This window comes from Desmodus rotundus, chromosome 2 (genome assembly GCF_022682495.2).
Source record: "Desmodus rotundus isolate HL8 chromosome 2, HLdesRot8A.1, whole genome shotgun sequence".
NCBI lineage: Eukaryota > Metazoa > Chordata > Mammalia > Chiroptera > Phyllostomidae > Desmodus > Desmodus rotundus.
The window spans coordinates 167,112,251-167,129,510 of record NC_071388.1 but is presented as its reverse complement, the minus strand read 5'-3'; the positions used below and the strand labels follow the sequence as shown (position 1 = coordinate 167,129,510).

At 38.1% G+C, this 17,260-nt stretch overlaps 1 protein-coding gene across 4 annotated transcripts in view; it reads right to left on the bottom strand.

Moving 5' to 3' along the window:
* ITPRID2 (ITPR interacting domain containing 2) overlaps window positions 1-17,260 on the bottom strand; it is a 36,475-nt gene that overhangs the window by 12,064 nt on the left and 7,151 nt on the right. For all 4 annotated transcript variants that reach the window (XM_053918825.1, XM_053918828.2, XM_053918827.2 and 1 more), the window contains exons 7-11: window positions 15,986-16,194; window positions 14,199-14,893; window positions 7,548-7,620; window positions 3,641-3,729; window positions 1,051-2,262 (exon numbers count right to left, since the gene is read on the bottom strand). In XM_053918825.1, the coding sequence (XP_053774800.1) occupies window positions 1,051-2,262; window positions 3,641-3,729; window positions 7,548-7,620; window positions 14,199-14,893; window positions 15,986-16,194 (2,278 nt within the window). The remainder of the gene's footprint in view (window positions 1-1,050; window positions 2,263-3,640; window positions 3,730-7,547; window positions 7,621-14,198; window positions 14,894-15,985; window positions 16,195-17,260) is intronic.

Genomic DNA, 17,260 nt, shown 5'->3' with positions numbered 1-17,260 from the left:
TTACATGTCTCACTCAAAGATAAAACTAAATTTTGTAAAGAGGAAGAAAAACACCCACATTCTGGTTAGACTGAAAATCATTAGGAGATAACTGTCGTGAGGAAAAAAAAATCTATATTTAAAAGAAGGTATATTTTACTGCATAACTGAAAGAATTTTAACTTTAATTTTTACTTTCCAAGTGGCTTCCTGTCTATTGTCATGGTAAGACATCTATGATACACATTCAAGGCTTCCTGACTCCTAGCTGAACGCTCTGATCATTGCACTGCACTGTCATTGTCTTCATTTCCTTAACTGTCCAAACGTAAGTGTTAGAAAGAGAGTTAGAAAAGAAACGTGAAATGTGAAAGGGAAACCTAAGAACAATTTACTTATTTTCAAAGTTTTTTAGGGGTAATTTTTTTCAGCCCACTAACAGTGGAGAGGAATGACTTTAAAAGTGACAAGATACATAGACTATTTTTATTCAAATTCACATTTTACCTGATTTATTTTTCTTCTCTGGAGTAGTTTCAGCCTTTGAACCCAGTGGAAGCAGACTAACTTTTTGCCAGGAGACAGCATCAGGAGTCAGTAGGTGAAGAGGAAAGCTTAGTCAGAGAGCTAGGAGCAGAACCAGAGCACACGGCGACACTGAAGCCAAGGGGACGGACACTTAGAAAGGAAGAGATGGTGCACGCTGTCAAACGGCAGAGAAAAGGGGAGAGAGTACTTGAGAGGGAAGACTTTTTAATAACAGGGACAACTTGACCAAGGCAAAGAGGATGGAGCAGAGGTTAAAGGGAGGACACCTAAAGGAAAAATCTCTCCTCTACCAGGGAGATTATAAAAGGAGAGATTAACCTCATTCGGCATTGGGTGCAGCCTCTCCTGAGGTAGGAGGGAAGAATATAGAAGGAGGGCAGATACAGGTAAGTTTAGGAATGGAAGAAAATGAAGCTGAGGGCGTTCACATCTAATGGACCTTAGGGTCTCAGTAAATGAAGAGGTGCTCAGATCGATAAAAGAAAAAAGGAACATTAAGAAAAATACACTTTTTTCACATACCTGTGATAGATTCTGCAGTGAATTTCTAATATCATGCAATACTCTTTGCAACTGCATTTCAATGGTGGAAGGGGGGTTCACAGAACCTGCTCGGGAAGGGTAGGCAGCATGTCTATGTGAGTAAGAACAGCCGAAGGGGGAGGTGAAGGCACCGCAGGTGGCGCCCGCTATGTTGGGGACACTCCGAGTGCTCAGAGTTCTCATGTGCTCACACAGGGGCCGCTCCTGCCACTCCGAGTGCAGAGAGTGCAGGGAGCAGGTGGACTGAGATATAGGTGCTGGAACGTACAGGGAACAGGAAGGGGTCCTTTGATGAGGACACTCCTCCAACGGGCTGGCCTCCCTCTGAGGGGCTTCTTCTTTGCTGGCAGAGGACGGAGAGATGAAAATAGTGGATTTAACTGAAGACTGACCATCGGGCTCAATCACTTCTTTTTCCAATGTCTGTTCCTCTTCAGGTGTGTACTTGTAGGTGAAGGAAGGTGGACTGCATCTGGTCTCTTTTCCTGGGGACAATCGAACATTGACAGAGGACACAACCCTTACTGGGCTCAATAAGGTGGCTGGTAAAGACTGAGACCTTCTTAGAGGATAGCCAGCTTTCGCAAGTAAGTACCTCTTTTTTAACAGGTCTTTAGATTTTATCAAGCTACGCCCTACTCTTTGACCAGACAGACCACAGATCTTCAACTGAGCTCTCTGCAAAGCTGTATTAACTCTGTCCACAGAAGAGGGAGGCGCAGGTACACTTTCAGAGCCCTTCTCACCGCATTTAGCTTCAATAGACGCCAATGATTTAAGAATATGGTGTGTGGTATACTGGACAAATTCACAGTCCACGCTTTTATCCACGTCACTCTCAGCACTTGCTTCCCTCAGCAGTTCCTCTGGCTGCACTGGAGATGAGCCCTCTTTCATTTCAGAAACTTCAGCAACCTGATCCCCCGCACTACAGGTGGACTGTTTATTTCCTGCACTCTGCACAGTCTCACCCTGGGGGATATCCTGGTTTTCCGACCTTCTCTCCACAGCAGCTGTGGCCGCCACCCCTCTTCCCTTCTGAAGAGGAATGCGAGGCTCCTCCTCTGATTCGTTAAAGTAAGGCTGGTCAGGCACTGTTGGTGTGGCAAGGTTTTCCCCAAATGAAGTGACTGTTGTCTCACTGTCACAACTGTCAGCACTGCTCCCCATGGCTTGCAAGGAATCGTGAACCTGTGGAAGAAAAACAGGTGGAAGGATGAAGAATTCAAATGAGTATCATCGGCAAAATGCCAGGGAGGTACGATGCTTCTACACTTTCAGGGTCTCCCATCTCTGTTGTGGGCTTGGTGCTGGTCAAGACTTGCTTTTACTGACCCGGTCAGCAACCCCTTCACTTTCTCCCTGCGTATATTCTAGACTTTTACTATTTTCCTTAAATTCCCTTTTCAACACCCATGTCATTTTCTCCCCATACGTGACACTGACTTAGAAAAAAATGGGCAAAAATTGCTTAACTTTCTTCCCCAACACCTCCAAATTTCCCCGTCTCTTTCCTCCTCTATATTCTGAAAGGAAACTGTTTCCTTTTTCAGAACTAATCCCTCCAGCCTGTCCTTCTGATCACGTCCTCCCAGGACTAGGGTATTTCCCCAGAGTTTCAGGTTTTTCTGCATCCAGCTCTGTTCTCTTAGGGCCCCTTCCCTAACAACTTCCCTAAGTCACTGCTGCATGAACACAAAAAGACCTGTCACCCTTAAGCTATCACCCTTCCTTGAAAAAACAGTTATTAGCACTCCTATCTTACTTCCTTATCCCCCAGTTACTGCCCCATTGTGTTTCTGCCTCATTAATGCATCAGATGCATACAACTGCTATTCATTCAACTGCGCGATTTCCAAACCACCACACTCGCATCTTTGCTCTCTGGTGGTCACAGCTTTCCTCTGAAAAGTTTCTCCTCCATCTCCCAGCTTTTCTGCCCACTGAATTCTTCTTTCTCAGTCTCCTCAGACATTTCTTGTATGTCGACCTTAACGCTGTTTCCAAGGGCTCTTTGGGGGGCTCTTTTTCTCTTACCCAGTTTCCTTTAAAATCTGCATGTAGGTGTTTTGAACACGCTTCATATGCATTCTGGGTACTGCACACACAGACTATATTTTCCTTGAGAATAAAGATTTGCTTAACTTCCAGGTTATCTAACATACTCTCACCTAAAAGCCATGTAATAGTAAGCTATGGATTCACACTTACTGTTCGTTATTATTCACAATTATTGAAAAATACTAAAACAGAATGAAGGTAAAAAATTAGAAAAATGACAGACAGATTAGGTAAATGATTAAAATAACCTGCTTACTGGTGGTCCAAAAATAAAGGAGAAGCTTTTATTTTTGCTGTTTTTCAAAATATCAAGTCAGAGAGAGAGAATGAATTAGTGAAACCTAAAATTTGTCACTTAAATTAAGTCTGTGTCCCAGAAAAAAATATTTATTCTTATTGTCATTTGAAAAATAAAGAGATCACAGAATCAGTCTTGAAATACACACACACTACAAGACTGCCCAAACATGAAGGAGTCAGTCACAGAGCCTCTACGACGGAGCATTACCTGCAGATGACTAAGGGGGGCGCAGTCTGTAGGGTCTTCAGCAAAACCACTGCTATCAGAATGCTGACTCGCAGAACGTAACAGGTGATCTACCAAAGGAAGTGCAGTTATAAGACACCGTGAAACAGGACTTCAATGAGAACAACGTGACAGATACGTGATTCCCAACAGACACAGGATAGAAAACACTGATTCTTAGAAAAATATGCATCACTAATGCAAAATTATAGCTTCAAAACACAGGAGTTAAGTCAAATTCAAACAAAAACTGAACTGGACCTATCAGAGATTCTCAATGTTCAGTTGCTAATTAAGCTCTAATTATAATGTATTTTGGTCGGTAAATTAATGTCTTATCCTTGGACGACAGCTGCTTGAAATAAAAAATGGCCCTAATAAAATAAAAGTCCCAAAATAAATCATTTTCATTATGTAAATGTTTTAAAGTGAAATATGTAAATATGGAGTAGGTGGAATTAGAAATTTAAATGTAGTGTATAAAAAATTCTATTACCTTGCTAATAAGAAAATAAAAATACAATTAAGACGACTAAGTTAAATAATTTGTATGCAAGGGTGCCTAAATGTCACTAATGTTTCAAATGATACAAACATTTGAAATTATGAAACAATTTTTTCATAACAACTGCATAAAACTCAAACAGGCTCAACTATTAACATAACATTGTTAATCTTATAAAAACCCTGATGAGGTTTTGGTCCCAAAACTCTAATTCCCAGTTCGCATAACCTAAACACAAGATTGGGAAGTACGTAAAAAGGCCCACCCAGCCCAGCGTGCTTACTCACACGCCCCTCCACACTACCGGCACCACACCGCAGGGAGAGGCTTTACAACCACTGCATCTACTAAGGGAGATGCTCCACGAGGTAGTCAAGTGCTGGAGGACTTCGGAAGCCACAGGCTACATCGAGTGTGCCTACCACATCCACATTCATTTAAGAGTTGAACGGCAGACATAACGAACTCCACAATATGTGTGAATAAAATCCAAAATCAATCAAAGTTTGCCTGACTTTGAAAAACACCCCACCATAGCTTCAATTTCAGCCTAGAGCATCATGGAATGGAGTAATTTTTTTCTCATTAATAATTTAGAATAATTCTGTAATATCATTTGGAAGTTAGTAAGACTGCATAATAAAAGTATAAGAAATTGATCCGTATCTGTGATAAATCTAGGCAGACTGGAGTAATTGTGAAACTGAATTGAAATAAGCGGTTAGTTACCATAGGTACTAATTATGCATTATATTAACTGAGAAAGGATTAACATCTTATGTTACAGCAAATCACCTTAATTATGTATATGTCTTTTTTTTTTAACTACATTGTGAGCATGCTGAAGACAGGAGCCTTCTTTACTTTTCTTTGTATCCCAGTATCTACAACAAGCTAACAATAAAAAATGCTTGTTGAATAAATCAGTGATAACCATTCTCCTTAAAGAAACAACAGAATTATGCAATCCCTTAAAGGGTTTAGAAGTGAAACTGGCTATCTGGTTGGGCAAAAGGCAAGCTGCCAGAGGGTCCAGGGAAGCCCGAGTGACCAGCTACGCTCAGGTTCTCGCTGCTAAGACCCATGTGACCTGCAGTGGAGTACAGCGAGTGCTGAGTTCACCTCTCTGTGGTTAGCCCGGAGTTCACACAGGTTAGGTCAGAGCGCAGACTGCTCAGCCTTCAAAGCAGGTGTTGGGCAGTGGAAAGAACAAGGAGGCCTGGGTTCAAGTTCCTGCTTCATTTCTGTAAGCAGTAACTTCTCTCCTCTGCAAAGCACAGTAACAATTCTCCTATCTCACAGCCTTACTTTAGGAACTAAGTACAGTGCAGGTAAAACTATTCTGTGACTTATAAATCACAATCTAGGTTCTTTAGTTAGACATCTATTTCAGTGTCACAAAAAGCACTGTTCTTCACAGAAAAAGGTGGAACTAAAAAGAAATAGACCTCTGTCCTAGCTGAAGAGATAACACATTTCTAATTAAAAACTGGGAAGTAGAGCAAACCAATTAAACTTAGAACAAAACAAAATCTGGGAATCTCACTTGCCCAGCGTCATAAAGAAACACGACAGAACACCTGTACACTCTGCGAAACAAACACTGTTCCTCCTCTGTAATCAGGAAAATTCTGCACTGCTCCCCAAACACTGGCTGCCTGGGGGCTGTGCCATGAGTTGAGTCACTCAACTGTTCTGGCCTCCGTATGGAGATCCCAAGCCTGGATTTCAGGTTAAAATCACTGTAATTTCCAAAGTCCTATTACTGAAGTGTAAAATATTTTATGCATACACTATGTGTATTTTTACTAAAGCTGTGAAATAAATACATTACCAATGATTCTAATTCTGCAAATATGATTAATCTAAGATACGTATTTGCATTATCAAAATGTGATGGCTACCTTCAAAAATGATTAAAACACTATATTGTTCTCTTTCTCTCATAAAACCACTTTACTGTTAATTTGTAAAAGTGTGATTCATAAAAATGTTAACATTTTTATTTCTGGCACCAGATATACAAGACCCTATACCATAAGAGGAAGAAACCCAGATGTGAATACAAACCACATTCCACCTTTCCTAAAGAAAGCTTACACTTGAAAGATCTTAAAGTAATTATACTGTTTTTATTTAAATGTATAAAATTTGCCCACATCCTAGTAATGTGGACAAACTAGCTAAACATAAGGGATTTCAACCTTGAACAAATGAGAGCGCAAATAGCAAACAGGTTTTAGGTAGAATCTTGGAATTTTTGAGCTATGAATCCATCCAAGAATAAGAAATAGTCTATAGACATGACAGTGGAATGACCAAGATACTATTACCCCCTCGGACACAGGGCGAGCTGCTTTTTCCAATGTACCCCTTGTCTACCTATCTAAAGCAAAGATTCCTTGATGGCTGTGAACTCTGCCTTACAGCTCAGAAACACGAACATATATTTATGCACTTACAAGGAAAGGAAAAGTAAATAGCAAATTTCGTTCTATGTCTGATGAGAACTGTGGTGACCTAGTACGCAGAGCTCATGTTTCTTAGTGCCATATTGCAATAAAAGAAAAATTATATGCAAATTGCCTCTTACAAAGTCATTTCAGGGATCAGAAGAAAACAAACACGTAATTTCCTATTCTAGGAACATACATATGAATCTTTACTTAAAAAAAACAGGGTGGTTCAGCATGTGTTAAAGTTTTAAAAATAAACAGTCCTACCTTCAGCGGTCACTTTAACTTCTTTCTCTCCTTTTCTCTAAATCTCAAAACTTTGTGACTTTAAAGAAGATCAGACATGCTTTTCTTATTGTAAATTAAAAGTGAAAGAAATGGATTCAAAGGTCCTTTGGTCAATAATTAATAATTCAAAAGAAGAAAGATATCTACAGCCACTCACCTTTGATCTACAGTTTGAGTTTAACTTAACTAGCTTTAACTATTGCTGAGATGTTGGTGTTTTTTGCCAGAGGCATATTCAGGTATCATACCTAGGAGCCATATTTAAATAATGAAAACCCAGAGGTAGACAATACAAGTGTGTATTTTAGTCATAACCATGTAAAAACGCTGGCTTGAATATGCTGCTCTTTCTATCACTTCCCATCTAGCCCTATGCAGAACTGGAAAATATTTAAAGTACACAGAATTGTGTAACAAGGTCATTAGAGGGTAAGCAAACTAAAATTACTTTATGAGCACAAAAGTCTTCAAGAATACAAAATATTCTATAACCAACCCATAATGAAGCATGTATACCTGTGCTAATTGTCTCTTTACACTTTTATGGACTACAAATACTGGTGGATAAAATGCCTTTTCCAAACCAACTGGTAACACTTGGGTAATGTGCTTGGGATCTGGTGGACACTGGTCTACTTACCTCTTTTTGACTTAGTAAGACCTAGCTGGTAAGTGGCTGGAACATGAGGAGCTTCTCCCTCCGTACTTTGAACCTAAAGAAGAGTTTTAAGTAATTAAAACTTAAAAGAATCTATGGCGAAGAAGAATACTTCTTGATAATCATTTGTTAAACAAACCAACCTAACTAAAAGAGTACCAAAGCTTCATATATTTAAAAATTGCAAGACACTGTATCTCAAAGTTGTTAGAATGTCCCAAATCTATTTTCCAGTGAAGAACAGGAATGCAAGTTTGTAGCTGGAAAGATAAATGACTACAGGTATAAACTACCTCATTAAAAAAAAGTTGCTATTTTATGAAGCATAGATCCATAAAAAAAGTTCTTCTCTAAATGTTAAACTTCAAAGCATAAGGCCAGTCCCCAGAGAAGTGAGGACAGACCCACAGCAGCAGACCACGGACGGCGTGGCTGGCACACCGCTGAGGCAGGTTCAAGTCCCGCATCTCCAAAACGTAGCACGCTGCACTCACGCTGCAGAATTCTATGAAATCCCATAAATTTTCGGGGATCAAAACTGCTTGTGTGTAAGGCTTCTTTGTCCAGACATAATTTTCTTTCAAGACATAACTTGGGAGTTCTAAGTGGAAAAGCAGGTTTCATTACAGAATGAAAATGTTGAAAGATCCTCAACCATAAATCCTCCCTGAAAACTGTCCAAAGAAGGTATCAAATCCACAAAAGTTGTCTCCTTACACTGTCGTTTTTTTCCCCACCTGGACAACTGCATAATTAAGGAATTTTCAGATTCCTTATTCACCACACCCCCCCTCCAAACACTCTCTCTCCTCTAACATAACTAATTCAATATTATATTAAGATTGAACACAGGCCCACTGGTGGGGAGAATACTAACTCCCAACACTTTACACCCTGTAATGATTAGTACTTAAAATAACTAAAATCCTAGTAATGAGGGCAAACTAGCCAAATATATGAGATTTCAACTTTGAACAAATCAGAGCAATTAGCAAACAGGTTTTAGGTAAAACCCTGGTAGTTTTGAGCTACGAATCCATTCAGGAATAAGAAATACTCCACATGAATGAGAGTGGAATGGCCGACATGAAAAAAAGCTCAGAGGTCAAATGTGCTATTACCTAATTTAAAAATTGATCTGATTTGTGATATCTTTGTTCTAAACAGTTCCATGAATCCAAGTTTATAAGTCTTCTGAAAACTGAAAGCACACTAACCATTTAAAACCACCTCCTATAAATCACCCATAAAATAGTTTCTACTTTTCTTTGTCACTGAAACATTACAATATATTCTCCAAAGCAGCAGACATAAGTTCAACAGGAAAACCATTGTTTTGTGTGCAAGGAAACAAAATGCATTTTCTTTTTATATTCAACAAAGGGTCTATTATTAGTCTCTATGTAGGCCCAGCCTACTTCAAAGAGTTTTCTGTAAAGTAAATATCAAACAGACCAAAAAGTATAAAACAAATACAAATGTCTCTTTAATTATATTCTAGGAATCTCAATTTAGGCACAGCATGATGATACAGCAAATTATAAACTCTCCTTTTTAAATACAGATTTATCACACATTTGTCCCTTAGATTTACAAAAGTAATCACAAAACAAAAACCCCACGACTTGAATGAATATGTATCCTCAGTACACTATCCGTCAAGATGCTTCTCTACGGCAGAAAAAAATATACCAATCAATCAATCAATTCCCTCTCTCCTTGCACCACAAACCCCGTAACTAACTGAAAGAAAATGACCCTTAAAAAAAAAAGAAAGTGTCATATTTTACTAGTAAAACTACTAAGGTCAGGATCCTTTTGCACACTTCCTCAGCAAAATCATCAATCACTTTGTGGAAGGCAGAAACAGATACACTGGTGATAGTGGCTGAACTTCATAGCTGATTACATTTTATTAGTAGTCACAGATGTACAAAGGAAAGCAGTCATATTCGAGGTGGGGTGCACAATAGAAAATTATGACACACAGAACTTATATTTACGTGCCATGATCTTCCCTACTCAATGGTTTCAATTCCAGGTAGAATTCTGGTCATTTGCTACAGGTTGCCTTTCATTCAATTAACTATAGCTCAATAATGAAAACTGAATTGAGTGATAGAGAATGGGCATTCATTATACTATTTTCTCTAATCTTTGCGTAAGCTTAAAACTTTTATTTTTTATTGAATATATTGGGGTGACATTGGCTAATAAAACCATATAGGTTTCAGGGGTACAATTCTATAACATATCATCTGTATATTATATTGTGTGAAACTTTTCATAATTAAAATGACAGGGGGAGAAAAAAAACCCTCAAGCCCCTCACTAAACCAAAATGACAAAATCACTTGGTCTCAGCGTTTTGGGATTTAAAGCTTCAGAAGTAACCCACACATTTGAGTTACTTCATTCAAAAAGCATTTGAATAAAACAAAGACCATACCTTTTGAACGAATGTCCTGCTGCCATGGCAAACACATACTATGTTTTTTTGTTTTTTTTAACACCTGTCACATTTATCTTTTAGGCACAATACTATTGTATTGTGTGTTACAGAGCAACAATATCTGGAATGTTCTAACTCAAGTAACACTTCCTCTAAGGTATAAAAAGACCTGTACAGAAGTTTTTTTAAAAAGAAAATCAAACGTGGAGCTTTAGAAATTACAGTTCTGTCTAATATTTAATGACATCTCAAAAAAATTCAAAGGAAAGCGTTATTTTTCCAAAGGAGTACTATGGGCTCTGCATCCATCACATGACTTCCTGTTTATTGTCTGTGATATTATCTCAGTTTTCTTGACTGCAAAATAAACAGTGAAACTCCCATATCATAGGCCCTTAGGAAGATCGAATATTACTGTAAGTGTTTTTGAAACAGTGAAGAGGAAATGATCTACAACAGATCTCTCTTCCACCCTCCAGGAACTCCCTATAGTGACACCCCCATGCCCCTCCCTTCCATAAGGCAGTGACATCAAAGGGAGCATAGCCACTCTCAGAAAGGTGATGGAGGACCACAACAGTCACGTATTATCTAGTGTTAGGGAGAGGAAAAGGCTTTCTCATCTGCAAAGGGAGAAAACTGGAAAATGAACTCAAAGCACTCATTCTGTGCTAATTCATGATTCTATAATTAGTTGCAAATTTTTATCTTAAAGAGGAACCTTTCAAGTTTTAAAAACACATACATATATATGGTTTACCTCCACTGTTAGGTAAATGCTTTAAAAAAAAAAAAGCTAACTTACTCTTTTAGATAAATATCAAATAACAAAACTTAGGGTTAATTGGGCTTTGAAGACCCGGGTACAATGCCACGGGTTAGAGTTCATATTTTACTGCAGAAACAATACTTGCCTCAAAACACATACAGTTAAACTTGAAAGGTCAAAGGCACAACATAACTGATGGATGTGGGGTCACTTTAACTCAGGCCAGTAAATATAATAAAAGGAACCCTTACACTCAATGGCTAAAATAAGTACAGTAAGTCCTCATTTAACATTGCTGACAGGTTCTGCGACTTCAGGCAAAATAATGTATAATGAAACCAAACGTCCCATAGCCTAGCTGGTTGATATAAACAAGAGTTAAGTTCCTATGGCATCTTATCAACATTATAACCAAACAATGTTGAATAAAATGATGTTAATGGAGGACCAGCTGTAATGAAAGTACATTAGTTAAAGCAACAATCAGTGTGATGACAGGAATTAGAAACATTTAGTAAAACTCTGACAGCTTAAAAAGTTACGTATACTTCCAATAATATCTGTATTTGAGTATAAATTCATTGACAGAACAAAGAGATACGGAACACTCTATTTACAAAAATATACAGATAAAAGTCCTCCTTCCTCTCACGTTTAAGTATGAGAACTTTTTCCATTATGCCTGAAAGAACAACTGCTTAGTGAGTACAATCATTGTGGTTTACCTGTGAGTTGTCCAAACTACTAATCTATGGCTCTAGAGTTATCATGATGTATTTATTCAAAATAAACCATTTCAAAAACACAAGAATTATCCAGGCAAGTCTTAAGAATTAGAACACTCAAGAGTAGGATTTTACAACTTTTAGACACACTGAAACATTTTAAATGGTCTACAAGACATTTTTTATAAGGTAAACTGACTTTTCATAGAAAATAGTCTATGATCCTTTTCTTTTTCTTAACATAAGAAATAGTCACGTTCATTCTCCAAGGCCTAGGTCATTCTTTCATCTATTTAATAACTCTCTTTACAATAAATACTTCCTCTCTTTGCCCCTGGTGACTGTCAGATCTTACCTTCTGCCTCAAAGGGACAGGAGCTTCGTGCACGTCTGCAACATTCCTCCTACCCAGCTCCCACAGCAGCTGGCAGTCAGTTAATCTGTTTGAAAACTGGCTTACTAGGGAGAGAGAGTGCGTACTCTCGCTTATATTTATTCGCTGTTCTTACAAGAAGAAAATTTCCCAATAGGAATCAAACCTCAAGGGAAAAAATCCAAACGAAAAACAGTCACACTACTTTGAATGGGATCTAACAGTTTGCTTCGGTAAGATTGTTCTCTTAGCTTGTCAGTATGACTCAAATCAGGCTTGGGAGCAGAGGAAATTAAAGAAACACATTATTTCCCTTCTTTATCCATTGTTCTACAAGCTCTTTAAAGCTCCCCGAAAGATTAAAGCACAATTCTAGGAGCTTTTTATCCATTTCAAATATATCTGAACAATAGGATCCATCACACTTAAAATTCCCCATATTTACAATGTAGCTATGGTTGATCATATATTCTTTATTTGAAAACAAAATATTCCCCTATTCTGCAACCGCCGATGCGTGCAATCTTGTATCTCAAAAGAATGTTCATGTTACATTACTTTCTTTTCATTAAGAGCTTTTTGCCAGCAGAGGGAGCAAAAAAAAAAAAAAAGAAAAAGAAAAAAAACCCAACCCAGTCTGTCATTAAACGTTACCTGTGGGCAAAGCGCCTCTATCTAGCACTCCATAAAAGTTTTAAAGACCTTTTACGTGTATGGTGTCAATAATTTTTTTAAAACTACAGTACAGAGTCCAGGAATTCTAGAAATTAAAAAGTAGCATAAGAGGGTGTCTTCTCATCTGAGTCACAGATACTAGATTCGCAAAAGTCTGGTATAATCTGTTTAAATTTTTATGCTCTATTGTGTTAAAACAAAAAAAATAAATGGCCATATCTGAGCGACACAGAGAGGGCCCCTAATAGGAGGCAAGCAGTCACACTTCCATGAGTGCTAGGGCAAGTTCTGATCACAACAAAGTCAAAAAAGAAATCGAACAACGGATGAAGTAAAACGGAGTGTTCATTAGTCATTTTATCAACTCATTATAATAACATATTAGGAATTAAAGAGTAAAATATGTAAAAAATAAAGGCTTACCGAAGTACAGTAAAATATTTCAAAGGGCTGCTCCAGCTCCCTTTTAGTTTCATTTTTTAGTTGGAATTAAAGGATTAAAAGATATAGTAAAAGACCTCAAAGAGGTAAATGGCTATGTCAACAACCAAAATTTTGCAATAAGTAAAAAATCTTCACTAATGAAAGATCCACACTCACCTAACAGGGCATTTATGGGCAGACTCAATTATCTCATGTTCCAATTCTCTAATATCATGACATATGATTCTAAAACCACTGTGAACTAGGGAAAATTATTCTGTAATAAATTTTTAAAAGAAAAACTGCATATTTATAGCCACAACACTTCAATAGTACATACATATACACATATATATGCCCTACTTCCCTCCTTTGTAAAATGAGACCACCCCTGCCTGCCTCCCACGCTGAGAGAGACAAGTGCTTCAAGAACCCAGTACAGTGCCTGCCACAAGTAGGGTAGGTGCTTGACAAAGCTGAGTTTTCTGCCCCACGCTATATAGCTCCAGCTCATAAGAATCAGTCCCCATGATTCAAACGCAGTGTTATATGAACCTAGTCAAAATTATTATTTTTATCTTGTCCAACTCAAAGTTTATGTAAACTAGCAGGACTATCACAAGGTAAAAGAAAAAAGCAACCAACCATTGCTCTTCTGGGCTTGTAGAAATCCTGTTCCAAACCTCCTTCCTGAGCTTCCCTACCCTCCCCTTCGAGTGCCCATCTTTTTGTTCTTTCTAGTGCCATACCAAAGCCCGTCCTCAAAGTCTCCTTCACAGTTACCCTTTGCACTGAGATACACTAAGAAAAGCATGTCCAAAGGCACACAGCCACTTGGGGGCAGAGACAGAACTCAAACCTGTTTGATTTCAGAGCCTGTGTTTTTAACTATTATGCAATATTGACTTGAATATGAGTATTCTCTCAGGACTTTCTCAGGGCATCAAAATCTTAAACTGAGAGACAGGGGTTAAAGTTCAAGTACTGTCTCAGAAGTGGACAACAGAGGATCCAGAGGATAAACTGTACCATGACCTTGACTTCACATATTCCTGTGACCACTTACTGGCTTGTGAAACACAAAACACCTGAGAAGTCAAAATTAGGGTTTGTTTTTCTAGTACAAATCTATTAGCCACCTTTCATTTTAAAAATATTTTTGGCACTTTCTTCCCAACTTACTATGTGAAACAAGTCTTAGTAACATTTTACTTACCTCTTCCATTTCAAAGGAGTCCTTCTGTTGTACCATTATATTTCTGATGGATGGGATCGTCAGCAGTGCACATGGCTCTTTCTCAGCTGTGGACACCGGGACAGTTTTCACGTCACTGCTGTTCTCCAGCTCACTGGGGCTGGCCACACTGGAACCGCTACCTAAGTCAGATTCCGTAATACCAGATTCCCCACCCAGTTCATCATGTCTTTGAGTTTCTCTACTTTGTTCACTTTCAGTTTCTTGGTTAAAATTACTGTTTGCTTCATCAGAAAGTCTATCAATGTCAGTATGCTCCATAATAGATGCTGAACTAAGAGATACTTCTTCTTTAACTGTAGCCAACATATAAGATGAGTCCTTCTTCTTTACAACTTTTTGAGGCTTTTGATCATTTTTACTACCACTGTCTTCACTCACTGAAACATTCAGAATCTTTCCTTTTTCCATTGCTGGGGAAGGACTACTACCTTCTCCTTTCTCTGTTTTATCAACACATAAATTTAGTTTTGATAGTGTTTTCATTAAGCGATTTGCAGTGTTACTTCGGGTTAAAGGCGGAGGTGAGTCTGTCTCCTTAGAGGTTACTGAGGACATGCTTCCAATTCTCTGCAGAGGCGTCCCAGAGACTTGGGAATATAAAGAAGAAAAGGCATTGGCCACTGTAGTAAGCACTTCAATTTGACGAAAACGGCCTACCAAGAGAAAACAAAGGTGTTAATTTTATATATTTATATGTAAAACCATTACTATTGTCCAGAACCCCAATAACTGCACTTAGATCAAAAAGATTACGAAACAAAACAACTTTCCCCTTATTGAACACTTAAAACTTCTCTGCATTTAGTGTGGAGATTTTTCACTCCAAGAGCTAGAATTTGTAGTTTTAAAAATCAGAAAGAAGCACAAAGCACAGTAATACTGAATAAAATAGAAACGACTAGGAATTGATCTACAACTGTGATTCTGTTTTTAGGCCTTGGACTCCACCAAGTCTCTTCCAAACGTTCCCCTAATAAAGTATACAGAAGTACATATTTTACATTTAATTGGGGAGTAGGGTAGATTTATACATCTCCTAAAGCTAATCCCAGCACTAACCAGAGATCCTATTTTTAGAACTTCTAGTCAACAGAGACCAATAAGCAAAGATGTAATACGAATAAAAATTACCAAATTAGCCATGCTATTTTAGATTTACAGAAGAGCACCTGAGAGTGACTTCATTTAATAGTAACAAGGCCCCTCCCCCTACTTCTTTCCTTCTTGAACAAAAGTCATCTGAAGACAGCTAGAAGCCTAAGGTTTTACAAGTAAGTTCTGCTCCACAAGGGTAGCAAGTGTCACTCTGTAAGTAACACTTAGGTCAAGGATTTGGGCCCTGGCTGGTGTGGCTCAGTGGATTGAGTACCAGCCTGCAAACCAAAGGGTCACCCATTCCATTCCCAGTCTACGGCACATACCTGGGTTGTGGGCCAGGTCCCCAGTAGGGGGTGCACAAGAGGCAACCATACACTGATATTCCTCTCCCTCTCTTTCTCCCTGCCTTCCCCTCTCTAAAAATAAATATGTAAAATCCTTAAAAAAAAAGAATTTGGGAAGAGGGAAAGAATAAGTAAATTAATAGTAATAAAATTGTCAAATAAGTAAAATAGCTATTGTGATAACCTCTGTCATTAAATCTCTAGTGCTAGTCCTAGAAATTAGTAAGGCTTTATAAAAATAAGACCCTCTTGCTGTGGATGCTATAGTTCTTAAAGCAATATGCTAACATTTAAAAACCTTACTTGTTAAAGCGTAATTTGGGTTTTCCACTTCCATCCGTTGCATCTGAGCACTCAGAAATACTTTAATATCTATTCCTCTAGCAAATGATGATGAACTGAAAAATCTGGGCGGAATTTTAGAAGCAATATCTGGTTCATCTCGTCCAAACCCAAGATTATAAAGAATTTCTTCAGGATCTTCCTCATAAAGTTCCAACAATTCTGAAACACTATGAAAAAGCAGGGGGGGAGGGCGGGAACAACAAGATATAAAATAAGTTTATAAGTCCACATTACATTATTAATTCATATTCCTGCTTCCCTATGATAAAATCATTTTCTACACCTTTAAACCATTCTTTCTGTATCTTTCTACACTGTGTACTAAATGTGATAAATAACCCTTAAAAAAAGTCCGTTCTCTCACGCTTCTCAGTATTGGAAAAAAGAGCTAACCCATAAGAGCACACTCAGTAAGAGATTCTCTAGTGATTCCTCACCTTATTTTCTTTGTCATTGTAAGAGATTCCCAATAAAGCAGCTAAAACAATAAGAGGGAAGATGGGGAAGATTAGGAATAAAAAGATTAAAGAAATGAAAAAGAGAAAACACATTAGGAAGCTGGTAGAACTTTGGTACCAAGTGACATTCTGTAGAACTTGAGCTTTTCTGCTGTCTTTGGTCTTTGGCTGTCCCAGGAGAGCAATACAGGTAACAACCTGATCTCAGGAAAGTGAGGGAGGAGCTTACTTTCCACTTTTCCCCAAGCACTTCCACTCAGGAAGGAGGAGGAGTAAGGTGGGTATTGGTGACAAAGGTATCTTCTTACGCTAATGCCATTGGGAATTGAACATTTATTATCCATCCTCTCACACCACTGATAATCCAAGCTGAGACTCACTGAGAAAAACAGGACTGTTCGAGACAGCACTTGAACAGAAGGAAATTTCGATTCATTTCAGAGAAAATGCTCAGGTTCTAATGCAATAGTTTGGATAACTGGTTCCAGAGGCACTTGTATTTGCTTATTTTGAGATATATATATATATATTTTAAAGAGCTTTAGTTTAGTATGAAGGAAAAAATCTATGCTTCAATATCAAGCTTTAAATTAGAAAAGTTTATTCTGATTTTTATGTCAGAGTAACTCAAGACCCTATCAGAATGAAGAATTTGGGAAGTAAAATTCCACTACAGAGCTCTGTAGTCACTCCACTGCAGAGTTCCTCTTTCTAGTTGTTGATTGGGCTCAAAATACTTATTGATGAGTTCCAACAGCACTATTAACATATCTGT